The 12,992-nt window shown below is 51.5% G+C and overlaps 1 protein-coding gene and 1 long non-coding RNA gene across 2 annotated transcripts in view; one reads left to right on the top strand and one right to left on the bottom strand.

Annotated features, from left to right (window-relative positions):
- PCDH19 (protocadherin 19) overlaps positions 1-12,992 on the top strand; it is a 54,454-nt gene that overhangs the window by 3,722 nt on the left and 37,740 nt on the right. Inside the window, exon 2 of the mRNA XM_086850064.1 lies at positions 1,690-2,017. Within this exon, the coding sequence (XP_086706190.1) occupies positions 1,690-2,017 (328 nt within the window). The remainder of the gene's footprint in view (positions 1-1,689; positions 2,018-12,992) is intronic.
- LOC147650616 (uncharacterized) lies at positions 967-4,780 on the bottom strand. Its single transcript, XR_015276114.1, has 2 exons — positions 2,797-4,780; positions 967-2,576 (listed from the first exon to the last, which is right to left on the bottom strand). It is a non-coding gene; the product is annotated as an uncharacterized LOC147650616 (long non-coding RNA).

Below are 12,992 nucleotides of genomic sequence, written 5' to 3'. Positions count from 1 at the left end.
TTACTGTGACGGCTTAGGGATTAATGAAGTGCGCTTTAATTAAATAATTGGTCAATAGAGAAAGGACAGCAAAATGAATGCCTGCAGGAAATAATTGGGCTCTCGCATTGCCAAACTTAAACATTTAGGTAAACAAAACAATTAAAGCTTCATCAAGCGTTGTTAGACGAGTCAGCAGCATATAGATTGTTGGCACAACAGAGATGCCTGCCTTGCTGTGATTTATTTGCACGCTCAGGGGGGTGCTGGGGCTGTTATCAGTGTGTGTCTGAGCAGGAGTCAGCTGCAGAGGTGGGGAAGCACCAGGCAGGCTCAGCAGCAGCAGTGACCATGGGGCACCCTCTCCCCACGCCTCCAGGCTTTGCAGTGCCTTGTTTTAGAGATTCCTCACAGGAGCTGCTGGAGAGTCTTCAAAAAAACCTGTTAATTTATGAGGCACATATGAGGGCTGTTGGACTTTGTGGCCTTTTCCTGCTCAGGCGATTAGCTTTCTGGAACAAGAATATTTGTCCAAGATTTGCCTTTCCAGATAAACTGTATTATTAATTCATCCCATTATTTCTGCTGCAGCTATTGGATTTTTTTTTTTTTTTTTTTTTTTATGCTGTTAACATAACAAGAAGAGGAGCAAAATCCTGACTTTCAAATGTGTATTTCTGACTGTGCATAGCATTTGATGTGCTTCCCTGGGAAACACCGACTTGCCCAGTGCTGTGCATGTACAGATTCGTGTCAGGGACTCTTGTGGTGCTCAGTGTGGGAAGATGAGCCACAGTCACTCTGAGCTGAGCAGACCCAACTAATGCAAGGTGCAGAAAATTTGTTGTTATTTGCTTGGGTGGTGTTCTGCAGTAACTTTTTTCCTCTGGTGTTTTACAGAAGGCAAACAAGGCGCTTCATCATTCGATTCTTTTGGCAGGTGGGAAGCAAAGAGGGAAGGAAAGGCAGAGAAAAACAAGCTTGCAGTAAAATAAAAAGGTCAAAAAGGATCATTTTTCTTTGCAAAACACACGGTTGTTGTTCTCTGATTTCTAGAAGGTGAAAGCATTTCCCGGCAGAAGGGGATGTGCGTGTCAGGGCGAGGGAGGAATGGAATTGAATTGGAGACGAGATCAGGTATGATCAGGAGACAGTCAAAACACCAGCAATTTAGATAAAGCATTAATAAACAAACAGCCTTTGGAGTGTGAGAGAATTGAGCTTGCCAGCTAGGACTGCTTCTGGGGCTGCTTTATTTACTGCTATGGAAAATGAACTGGGAAAAAAAAAATCTGCTATTCCTTTTGAATTTTCTTTATGGAGACCAAATTAAATCACTTTTAAAATCCTTATTATGCATGGAAATGAATGCAGGTCCCCTTTTCAGTTCACGGATTTTAACATCTCCATTTTACTCTTCTGCAGACTGGACTTTACTTCTACTAACTAAATATCAGCAATTACATACACTAGATCAAAACAGAAGCATTCTTCCTTGCCATTTTTTTTACATATTTGACCTAAAAACATTTTGCATATGAGAATAAGCTGAAGACGGTGTGGTGCCACCAGACCCAAACCGTGACGTAACGTGCATGACTAAGAAGCCCACACGGAGATGGGGGCCAAGCCCTCTGGGTTTCTGCGTCTGTTTTTAGCGGGGCAGGGTTTAGGATGCTCTCAGCTTCTCATTTTCCCTCTGTCCCCCAGAATCGCAGAGTACTCCTACGGGCATCAGAAGAAATCGAGCAAGAAGAAGAAAATCAGCAAGAACGACATCCGCCTGGTACCGCGGGACGTGGAGGAGACGGATAAAATGAACGTTGTGAGCTGCTCCTCTCTCACTTCCTCCCTCAACTACTTCGACTACCACCAGCAGACCCTGCCGCTGGGCTGCCGCCGCTCCGAGAGCACCTTCCTCAACGTGGAGAGCCAGAACAACAGGAACGCCGGCTCCAACCACATCTACCACCACACCTTCACGGGGCAGAGCCCCCAGCAGCCCGACCTCATCATCAACGGCATGCCGCTGCCCGAGGTGAGCGCGGGCAGGAGCCGGGCACCGCGGCTCTGGCGCTGCTGGCACCGAGCACGCTGCCACTGCTGGCCTCTGGCTGCTGGACAGAGCACACGTGGGAGGTTGCTGGGTGTCTGACACCCCAGGGGGAGGCAGGGATGGAGGATGGGCTGCGGGAGCAGCTGGCACTCGCCTGTGGGTTCTGGGGCAGCCCTGATGCGTGGCCGTGGGTGGATGTGTCACCCCCATGTGTCATGTGTCACTGCAGAGACCCTCAGAAGTGGCCAGTGGGGCTGGGCCAGGCCAGGCTGTCTCCACACGCCCAGGAGGCTGGAGGTGGCTGCTTTGCAGGTGTGCTCTGGCTGTGGCCATGCTCAAGGAGGACACACTTGCCTTCACAGAAGTTTTTTTCAAAGGCTGTTGAAAGGGATGCTGGTGGCTGCTCCTCTGGAGGCAGCTGGCTGTGCTGGGGGTGCAGACAGTGCAGGATGCCCTGTTGTGACCTGCTGCACACCTGGCACAGTGCTGTCCCTTCACTGTGCAGGACCCTGGCTGCCATGGGACCGATGTGTGGTACCTGCTGGAGACAGGGAAAGGGACTGCTCTGATCCACACCATCCTCATCAGTTTCTTCTAATTCTTTGGCTTTCCTGTACATCACAGGCATCATTTAATGTTGCTTGTTTGTCTCTCTTTGAATTATTGTTTGGTTTTAAGCAAAACAATCAAAGGTTTGTCATGTTTCATGCTTTGAACAGAATAACAAAGCTGAAAAAGCAGCTGAAATATTTATGGCTCACTCTGTTTTGTGTTCAGGATGGTGGTGTAAATGCAAAATGCTGCTGCTGAAGGCAGTGGAGCTACTTCAGATTCATCCTGGTCCTGCAGAGAGCCGAGCCTGGCCCTCTGCAGGGCTGCTGCCAGGGGCCTGGTCCTGCTGTGGTGGTATTGGCAGAGTGCTTACTGAACCCTGGTGTTTGACTTCCACTGAAGCAGAACCAGCTCTGGGAGGTTGTGTACCAGTGTTGGCCCGTCCCAGTGACCATTGCTGTTGGCATGCTGGTCCCTGGGGAATTCCTGTCTTCCTGGAGTGGTCTTTTGGAGAGGATTCTGGAGTGCATCTCTGGCTGGTGCATCTTTGGGCACGGGAGCAGTGGAGCATCCTGTCAGCCTGTGATTCACCACCACCAGTCACAAAATCCATCACATGCTGGCACTATCCAGAAGTGCATGCTGGCACTGGGAGGTCTCAGGTGCCAGGGAGGATGGAGGGACCATCAGGAGCATCAGAACTCAGCTGATAACAGGCAGCTGCATGCACAAGGCAGTGCTGCCTGTGCTTCTCTTTGGTAGAGCAGCTGGGCTGGGGTCTCATGCAACGTGCCCTCCAGAGATTTCCCTGCCTTGTTCACGCTCCTGTGAGGGAGGTGGGATGCTGTTCCCGTGGCTCCAGCTCGCCCCGTTTTCCCATCCCTTGTGCAGGTGAGATGCACTGTGAGGAGCTGCTGGCTTGCCTGGAGAAAGCAGTTTGTGTGTTGTAACGAGTGGCCAAGTGGCAGTGGCACATTTCCCCCAGGCAGCTCACCAGTCCCACAAGGGATGTGCGAGGGAAACACGTCCTGGTGGGATCTGCTCGCTCTCCGGAGGTGCTTTTGGGCAAAAGGGCAGGATCAGGGTATGGTGTGGAGGAATCCCAACTGAAAGCTGTTTGAAGTTTAGTTCAGGGTGGGAACGTTGATGTTTTTTGGCAGAACCCCAGTGTTAGGCTTCCAGCCGTTGCAGGTGAAGCTGTCTTGCTGGTGGTGTGGGTTCTATTGGCTTCTGAAACTCCCCGTGCCCCCGTGGGTGAGGCTGTTCCTTGGTGCTGGAGTGACAGCCCTGTCCTGGCACACAGGGTGACACAGGAACTCCACAGAAGTTGTTTCCTGGGAGGATCACGGCAGCCCTGAGTCCCTGCAGCCGGTCACTGCTGGAGCAGGCTGTGGAGCGATGCTGTGGCTGTGCAGGGTGCTACTGGCACAGCCCTGGGTGCTGAGGATTTCATAAACAGTCCCTGCCCAGAGTTTACAGAGCCAAACCATTCCCTGCAGTGTTTCCAGTGCTGCTTTGCCTGGGCTGGTTTGAATGGCTTCCAGCGATGAGGCCGCCGTTGTTTCCCCTGGGAGGCTTTATGAGGTGTCAGCATCGGGGAGATATCATTGCTGCTCCACCCAGGAATGACTTTTCCTGATGGGAAGGCAAAGCATGGGTTGGTAGCAGCTAAAATATGAGGTAAACACGTCTCTGGCAGTGTCACTTGGCATGTGATGGTTGTGGCTGGGGGGAAGCGATTGCCTCTGCAGACAGACACAGGCTGCCCCAGCAGCGGAGGGTTTGTGATGTAGCTGGTCTTTAACGTGAGCCTCATTTACTTTAACAGTCAGGAGCCTTGAAATAAAAGTCCCCAAGGATGGCTTGTTTGTGGAGCTTCAGGAAATGTTTCTTCTAATGCGGTGGCAGGTCTCAGGGCTGGGAATAATTGGGTTTGGTGGTGCGTCTCATCTTTCCCTGGTGATCTGGAAAGGATTAAAGGGTGGTGTCTGTGGGGGCTGCAGCCCTGCTCTGAGGGTGCAAAAGAAGTTTGAGACCCTGTTGTGGCCCTGCAGTGATGTCCTGGATGAGGTTGTGACCCTGCAGTGATGTCCTGGATGATGTTGTGACCCTGCAGGGATGTCCTGGATGATGTTGTGACCCTGCAGTGATGTCCTGGATGATGCTGTGACCCTGCAGTGATGTCCTGGGCTGTTGTTGTGACCCTGCAGTGATGTCCTGGGCTGTTGTGGCCCTGCAGTGATGTCCTGGATGATGTTGTGACCCTGCAGTGATGTCCTGGATGATGTTGTGACCCTGCAGTGATGTCCTGGATGATGTTGTGGCCCTGCAGTGATGTCCTGGGCTGTTGTTGTGACCCTGCAGTGATGTCCTGGATGAGGTTGTGACCCTGCAGTGATGTCCTGGATGATGTTGTGACCCTGCAGTGATGTCCTGGATGATGTTGTGACCCTGCAGTGATGTCCTGGATGATGTTGTGACCCTGCAGTGATGTCCTGGATGATGTTGTGACCCTGCAGTGATGTCCTGGGCTGTTGTTATGACCCTGCAGTGATGTTCTGGGCTGTTGTTATGACCCTGCAGTGATGTCTTGGATGATGCTGTGACCCTGCAGTGATGTCCTGGATGATGTTGTGACCCCACAGTGATGTCCTGGGCTGTTGTGACCCTGCAGTGATGTCCTGGGCTGTTGTGACCCTGCAGGGATGTCCTGGGCTGTTGTGGCCCTGCAGTGATGTCCTGGGCTGTTGTGACCCCACAGTGATGTCCTGGATGATGTTGTGACCCCACAGTGATGTCCTGGGCTGTTGTGGCCCTGCAGTGCTCCCGTGGGTGCCCTGGTGCCTCTCAGGGATGCCTGCCCACAGGCTCTGGGTGTGAGGCTGCAGGCAGTGATGGCACAAAGCGTTTGTGAGCAGCTCCAGTGATCGTGGCTGACAGTGGGAGGCTCGGCCCCTGTTAGTGTTTGGGCTTGTTTTGCAGCAGGGAGAGTGGGACACGTTGGAGCTGCAAGGGCATTGCTGCTCAGAGGCTTTGCTGCTGCCCAGAGCTCTTTTTTATCTTCCTTGTGAGCTGGAGGAGAAGTCAGCTTTGAAACCAAAAGGGCTTGTTGTCAGGTTTTGCATGTATATTGCTGGGAGTTGTACCAGGAGATTAAAAATCAAAATTAATAGGAGCCATTAGGCAGCTTCCTTGATAAAAATGCGTGTTGCATTGGGGTGGTGTGGAAAGTGCTCTGAATGCCCAGCCTTTTCGGATCCAAGGGACATGACTTGCATGTAGAGCAGCCACCCTTGGGTAACACTTCCATGCCTGGATTTTGACTTGTTGTTTTACAAGGTAAACAGTATGTGTGTGATGGCTGTATCTGTGTTTCAGAGGCAGTTCTACGTCCCAGATTTGCACTGCTTTGGGAGGTGACGTTTGTTTGCTGCTCCAGGACGGGAATCACCCTGGGGCCAGCAGCTCGCTCTGTCCCCAGATCTCGCCTGGGGCCACCGTGGTGGGCAGCCCAGGGCAGGCATTCCAGAGGAGGTGTGACACAGGAGCAGGACAGCCCTCCTTGAGAGGCTGGGTGTCCCAGGGTGGAATTAGCCCGGAGTTCTGGGCTGGCTCTGGGCTCGGGGGTGGCTCCATGGTGGCCGTGTTGGAAGGGGAGTGGCAGCACTGCTGTCAGCAGAGCGTGGATCAGGCCTGGTCCTGCTCTGGGGCTGCTTTGGTGGGGCCCTCTGAAGAAGAAGGTCAAGGTGGAGCAGCCTCTGATCCAGCAGGACCCGAGTCCCCTGGGAACCCACACGGCCACCAGCTCCCAGAGCCGTGGCCACCCGCCCCTCCCGAGCTGATGGCCACCATCAGTAAGATGGGGAATTACTGGTTTTAGTGATAATCCTGGTCTAATCCCCCAACCTTGATACACTCCCGCATAATCCTCACTCACACTGATTTAGCTGGGGCTCCTGGTGGCTGCAGGGATTATTTGAGGGAGCAACAGTTGCAGGATAAGGCCCCCTTGGTTTCAGGTCTGCTTTGTACTACCTGGAAAGGGTTCTCCTCGCTGTGGGAAATGGTTTTCTAAGCACAATAGAGCAATTTTCGTTTCAGGCAGCACCGGCAGCTTTTGCTCTGGCTATCTGCTGGTGTTAACTAAAGCACATTTCTACAACACACAAAGATTTTTGTTTTGTAAGAAATGAAATCAGCGTGGCTGTTTCTCTTTCTCTGTCATTTCTCTACTTGTCAATTCTTTCTTCCCCTCCAGCTTATCCTCCTCTTCTCTGCTAGCCTTAAAAAGCCCCCAAAGTGTCTGTTATAATCACATTTTGTGTGTTACAACCAGAATGAATGTACTCACTTTAATATGCTGGGTTTGAGGAAATCAGTTTCTGTCTGGTATAACAGACAATTTGTTATAAACCATGCCATTTAGAAGTGAAGGGCCTTGCTTTAGTGCAGCGCTGGGGAAACGTCATGATACATAATTGGAAGGGATTTGGCTTGCTTCTGAGTAATGCTGTGAATAGAGCAGGGGAAAGGGGAAAAAAAGGAGCTGATTTCCAACCCGGAGAAAGTTTGCGGTGTTGAGACAGGCCAGGCTGATGAAATGAGGCTTGTTTTCAGAGCTATAATAATTAAAGCATTATCAGAGATGATGTTGCACTAGTGGGAAGGCTGACTTCGCAGGCAGCGTTGCCAGTCTTGTTTTCTCCTTGGGAGGTCACTGTAACTCAGCACTTTTTTGTGCCTGCGACGTGATGCGCACCACGGCGGGTGAGCGCGGGTCACGGCTCTGCCCGTGCCCTGCCCTGCCTCAGCAGCCCCAGCCCTCATCCTGCAGCAGCCCCCCAGACAGGAGTGATGCTCTCAGCTTCAGCCATCCACCGGTTATCCCCTCCCTGGGGACCGCTCCTGGTCCTGCCTGGGCGGCCAGCATCGCTCTGCATCCCCAGCGAGCAGAGCTGCTGGGGTGGGGACCCCCAAACCTCCCTGTCTGCTGTCCCTGCGAGCCCCAAATCCCAGCAGATCTCTCTGCTAAACTACTCCCAAAGTGCTCTGTGTATCGCTGGAGGTTCCCTGACCTCTCTGAGCGTCGGAGCTGACATTATGGAAATCAGCAGCTCTTTATTCCATTCTGAGGTCAGCCTAACCAAATTATACATCTCTTAATGTAATCGCTCCAAGCTGTTGTATGGAGAAATTCACTTGAATACCTTGCAAGAGAGATAAATATGCCAGCTCCCATTCATGTTTAACCACGCCACGCTCCCTGGGTCTTAGGCAAGCCCTTAGTTCAACACTCTCTGGCTTTTCCTAAGGTCATCAGATCATTTAGGTTGGAAAAGGCATTTAAGACTGAGTTCAACTAAGAACTGAACATTGGCAGGTTCCCCAGTAAACAACACGTTTTGTATTGGTGATTTGGGGCTGCCTCCCCATCCTGGCAGCCCTTTGGGCTCTCCCAGGGTTTTCTAGCCCATGGTAGGGTCCTGGCTGGGAGGGACCAAAGGGGTTTGCTCCAAGGATCAGTGGAGGATTAGGGCTGGTGTGGCAGTAGCTGCTTGTCTGTAACAGCAAGGCCTGCCTGCTCCCATGGGTATGATCACATTGTTATTATGACATACTGTCTATCTCGTATTTGTGATGTACTACATAGAATCACAGAATCATTTAGGTTGGGGAAGACCTCTAAGGTCATGGGGTTCAAACATTAACACTGCCATGGTAACACTTGTATCCCTATGCATACAAAAAGTGTGTATGGAATTATTACATATTGCACCTAATTATGTGAGTATATAATATGTCATATAATAAGATACATCTCATTTGTTTTTATGCTACTGCTTTGGATTTTATGGTTCACTTTTACTGGAAGTGGAGAAGCTCCTCTTGTTTTCACAGATTCATAGAATGGTTTGGGTTGGTAGGTTCCTTAAATATTTCCTCTTGGAAAATTTGAAATTCTGATGCATATTTCTAATGCATAACTCGTGAAGTCTATAAAAAAAGCTTTTGCGACTATATTTACATGGCAGATCAGAATTTTCTCTTAAACTGGGAAAGATTTCTAGTAAGCTTTTTTAAAAATTTCATCAAAAGGATAGTCTTGCATGGTACCTTATGGGCTTTCTTACAGCAGTATCCGAGTGAATTTGTGTTGTATGGAGTGATTTGAACCGTGTGGTTTCTCCCTCTCCTTTCCTTCACGTATAGCACAGCAGAGGCATCACTGAGGCCAAGTGCAGTAGCCTTTGAATAACCTTGTGTGCATCTGCTTGGCTGGGTGGAAGAGCTGTATTTTCCAGCTGCCATTTCCTGAGGTCCCTCCTGAGGGCTTTGAGCTGGAGAAGCTCCTCAGCCAGGTGCCCTTCCAGGTCCTTGGGCTCCTGCCCTCCCTTCCTGTGCCCTGCTCAGGTCTTTACTGAATTCCCCTCAGCCAGCAGGGGCAGAGCCATTGTGCTTCCATCCCCAGGCTCTGCCTGCAGGCTCTCCAGGGATCAGCCTCTGTCCTGGGATCAGCCTCTCTCCTGGGATCAGCCTGGGTCCTGGGATCAGCCTCTCTCCTGGGATCAGCCTGGGTCCAGGGATCAGCCTGGGTCCTGGGATCAGCCTCTCTCCTGGGATCCCTCTCTCCTGAGATCCCTCTGTCCTGGGATCAGCCTCTGTCCTGGGATCAGCCTCTGTCCTGGGATCAGCCTCTCTCCTGGGATCAGCCTCTCTCCTGGGATCAGCCTGGGTCCAGGGATCAGCCTCTGTCCTGGGATCAGCCTCTGTCCTGGGATCCCTCTCTCCTGGGATCAGCCTCTCTCCTGGGATCAGCCTCTCTCCTGGGATCAGCCTCTCTCCTGGGATCCCTCTCTCCTGGGATCCCTCTCTCCTGGGATCCCTCTGTCCTGGGATCCCTCTGTCCTGGGATCCTCTCTCCAGTGATCAGCTTCTCTCCTGGGATCCCTCTCTCCTGGGATCTCTCTCCCCTGGAATCAGCCTCTCTCCTGGGATCAGCCTCTCTCCTGGGATCAGCCTCTCTCCTGGGATCAGCCTCTCTCCTGGGATCCCTCCCTCCTGGGATCCCTCTGTCCTGGGATCCCTCTCTCCTGGGATCCCTCTGTCCTGGGATCCCTCTCTCCTGGGATCCCTCTCTCCTGGGATCCTCTCTCCCAGCCCCTTGCCCACTCTGGCAGCAGCTCCTGCTCTTGTGTCAGGGCTCAGCAAGGTGGGACCCCCAGCCCTGCCCACCCCCCCTCTCCTGCCAGGCTGCTGGTGGGGCTGACATGGCCTTGCTTCAATAAATTATTAGATATTGTTCCCAGTAGAGGCTATAGTTGAGTTCCAATCATTTTCTGTTAATTAAAATACAGGATGGTCTTATTTGTAGCATAAATAGTTGTAATCTGTGTACTTAAAAGTGTAATTATAATTCAAATTCGAGCGTGCTCTGAATTGTCGATGGGTGGGGCGCTCTGCAGGCAGCAGTGCCCTGGCAGGGCTGTGCTGGGTCCTGTCCCCTGGGGCACAGTTCCTGACCCTGCTGTCCCCAGGAGAGCATCACCCAGGGCTCTGCAAAGGAACACTCAGGCTGTTGGCAGCTCCAAATTCCACTGTTCCTTCCAGGGCAGAGCCTGTCCGTGGCCCCTGTTGGAGGCTTTGCTGGAGAAGACAGCACCACATCCCTGCTCCAGTGTCTCCCTCTAGTTCCTTGTCTAAACTCAGAGGGAAGTAATGGCTTATGTCAGCTGGACAAGTGATTAGTGCTGGGCCTTGCTGTGTGTCCCTGTTGAACATGGAATTACAGAGAGTTCTCGCAGGTCTGTGAGGGCTGGAGCGCAGCTGGTGCTGCAGCAGGCAGGTGTGTGACAGCTTTGGCATTTCCTACACCCTCTGATGGAAACTGAGCCAGCCCTGCTCCACCTGGCACCAGGACAGACGGGTCTGGTGGAAACTGTGTAGGGAAAAGTGTGTTGGAGCCCTGTAGGTGAAGTCCTCACCTCAATGAAGTCCTCATTTCCCACCTGTTGAGATCTGGGTGTGAATCCTCCACGTTTCTCACGGGGATCTGGAGCTTGCTGGATTATACCATTGTTTGTAATGGCAGGTGTATGCCACAGGGCAGGTTTTAAAATTCCCGTGTTGGTGGATTGCATTAACCCATCCTAAGTCAGGTATGTAAAATTCCATTAAGTGAAACCCCTCTGGCATTTTCTCACCCGTGCTCCAGCTCTGCAGGCTATGCTAATGCAGTGTGTTTGCTCATCTATTAGAAGGATGATGGCTTTAAAATAATAACATTTATCTTTGGCAACAGACCTACAATAGTGCACACAGAGTACAATTTTGTGAAAGGCTCTGCAGATGTTGCCTCATTCAATCTGGGTCAAAAAGAGTGCTTAGAATCATAAAGGTTAGAAAGAGATCAAATAATTCGGTGATTTTATTGCTGAATAATGTACTTGGAAAATATCATTCACCATTATTAGACTAAGTGAGTACAGAAAACACAGGACTCAATAGTCATTTCTCAGTATTGGCTGATTTTACTGTTTTTATAATGTAGCTAAATTCTCTGTTATTGATTCTAGCATCGATTATCGATCTGGAAATGTAAATGTAAGTGATGGCAGGAGCACACGGAGCTTGGACAGTGAGGGAATCAGGCTTGCTCTTGCCTGCAGTGCCTGGTGGTGGGCAGCACATGCTGCAGCAGACTGGTGCTGGTTTGGGGGAGCTGGCAGGGTTTTGGGAGCTGTTTTCACAAGCAAAGATGAAAAAACAGGAAAACACCCATTCTGTGTGTTCTTTTCCGTGCCTGAGAGCTTATGTAAACTTGCTGAGACAAACCCAGATGGGCTGGGACGCCGGCAGCAGGATGGGGCTCGGAGCCCGCGCCTGCGCCTCTGTCACCTGCTCCCTCCTGGACTTTTCATATTCAGATTCACATCTGGATGCTCTGGCAGGGACCCAGCTTTGGCGACGTTCAGCAAGCAAATCCTCACTGGCTGGTGGCTCTGATGCAGCAGCCGGACCTGTGGGCCCATGGAACACTTCTCAGGCATTGGGGAGTGCTTCCCCTGCCTCCTTGCTCAGCCCCAGGGTGGCTGTGTGGAGGGGCAGTGCCTGGGCTGAGCTCTCCCTGTGCAGCTGGCTGGGGGGATTGGGTCAGGGAGAGAGCAGTAGTGTCCTGTCCAGGCTCTGTGTCCCGTGGTGAGCCCCAAAGCAGAGCTGGCAGCATCGCTGTGGGAGCCACAGGGCTCCTGCCGGGCTGGGGCTTGCTCAGCCACGCCGTGGGTTCCTTTGTTTGGGGAAAAAAACCAGATGAATTTTGGAATACGTTCATCTCTTGTTCTCTGCACTTAGTTGTTGTCAGCATTAATATGCCATTAACACATGCTCATTAGGAGGAGAATGATTGTACCCTGCAGAGTATGGGGGAAACCTTCATTAGGCACTAACATATTGAACTGAGCTGCAGACTTCACTTGGGAAAACTGGGGAATGTTCTGCTCAGCATCAGGTTTCCCTCATTTCTCCTTTTGGTCTGATAAAAGCACCTCATCTTCTGGCATGTACTTTTGGCTACAAATGGGGAGGATGTGCAGGTGAGCCCAAAATCCTTTGGGGAAGGTGCCCAAATCCTTCTGGGACCTCAAATCCATCTTTCCCCAGATCTCAGACATCCTCATCATCGCTTATTTTGCCATGCAGAGAGAGGACACAACCCCATGTCCCCCCTCCAAGGGCTGTGTTGGCTCTTCAGCCTTAATGAGATGAATTCTTCACGGAGCTGGGCGATGCTCGGGGAACAGATTTGTTGAGAAAGGAGGTGTCATTTCTACATCCTCGCTTTTCACACTGTAACGACGTTTTAAGCGTTCATCTGGCCTTGCTGCCTCCAGTCTGCAGCCATAACCTGCCATGTGTGACAGGGCAATTGCTCGCCCTGGTAATGATTACAGCAGAGCCCGCCGTTGTTCCCTTGTTTGCTCGGCGCGTGGCAGCTCCAGGCATGTGCATGGTGCTCTCTTAAAGTCAATCAATAAGAATAATTGCCAGTCCAGGTGGGGGTGAGGGAAGAGGGGGCTGCAGCAGACAAATATTTGCTGATTAAGACCCTGTTTAGGTGCAGTGCCTCTGATAGGTAGCAAGGGATGGACAATAAGGGCCATATGTGGTATTTAATTAGAATTTATTCTAAATGGAGTGATTTCATGGATTTCCACAGAGCTGGCAGCTGTCCTCTGTGTTACAACTGGAGGTCCTGGCTCTGTCCCTGCCCCACTGCCCTCTGCCCTGGGGTTTTGCAGGGTTTTTCAGTGTCAGTGCAGCGTGGCCCCATCCTCTCCTGCCTCTGTGTAGGTACAGCCAGAGGAAATCCCACAGGTGGCTTTTCACCAATAAACCTCAGCAAAGCTAA

Source organism: Cyanistes caeruleus, chromosome 14 (genome assembly GCF_971803275.1).
Source record: "Cyanistes caeruleus chromosome 14, bCyaCae1.hap1.1, whole genome shotgun sequence".
Classification (NCBI taxonomy): Eukaryota; Metazoa; Chordata; class Aves; order Passeriformes; family Paridae; genus Cyanistes; species Cyanistes caeruleus.
This window is presented reverse-complemented; position numbering and strand designations above follow the sequence as displayed.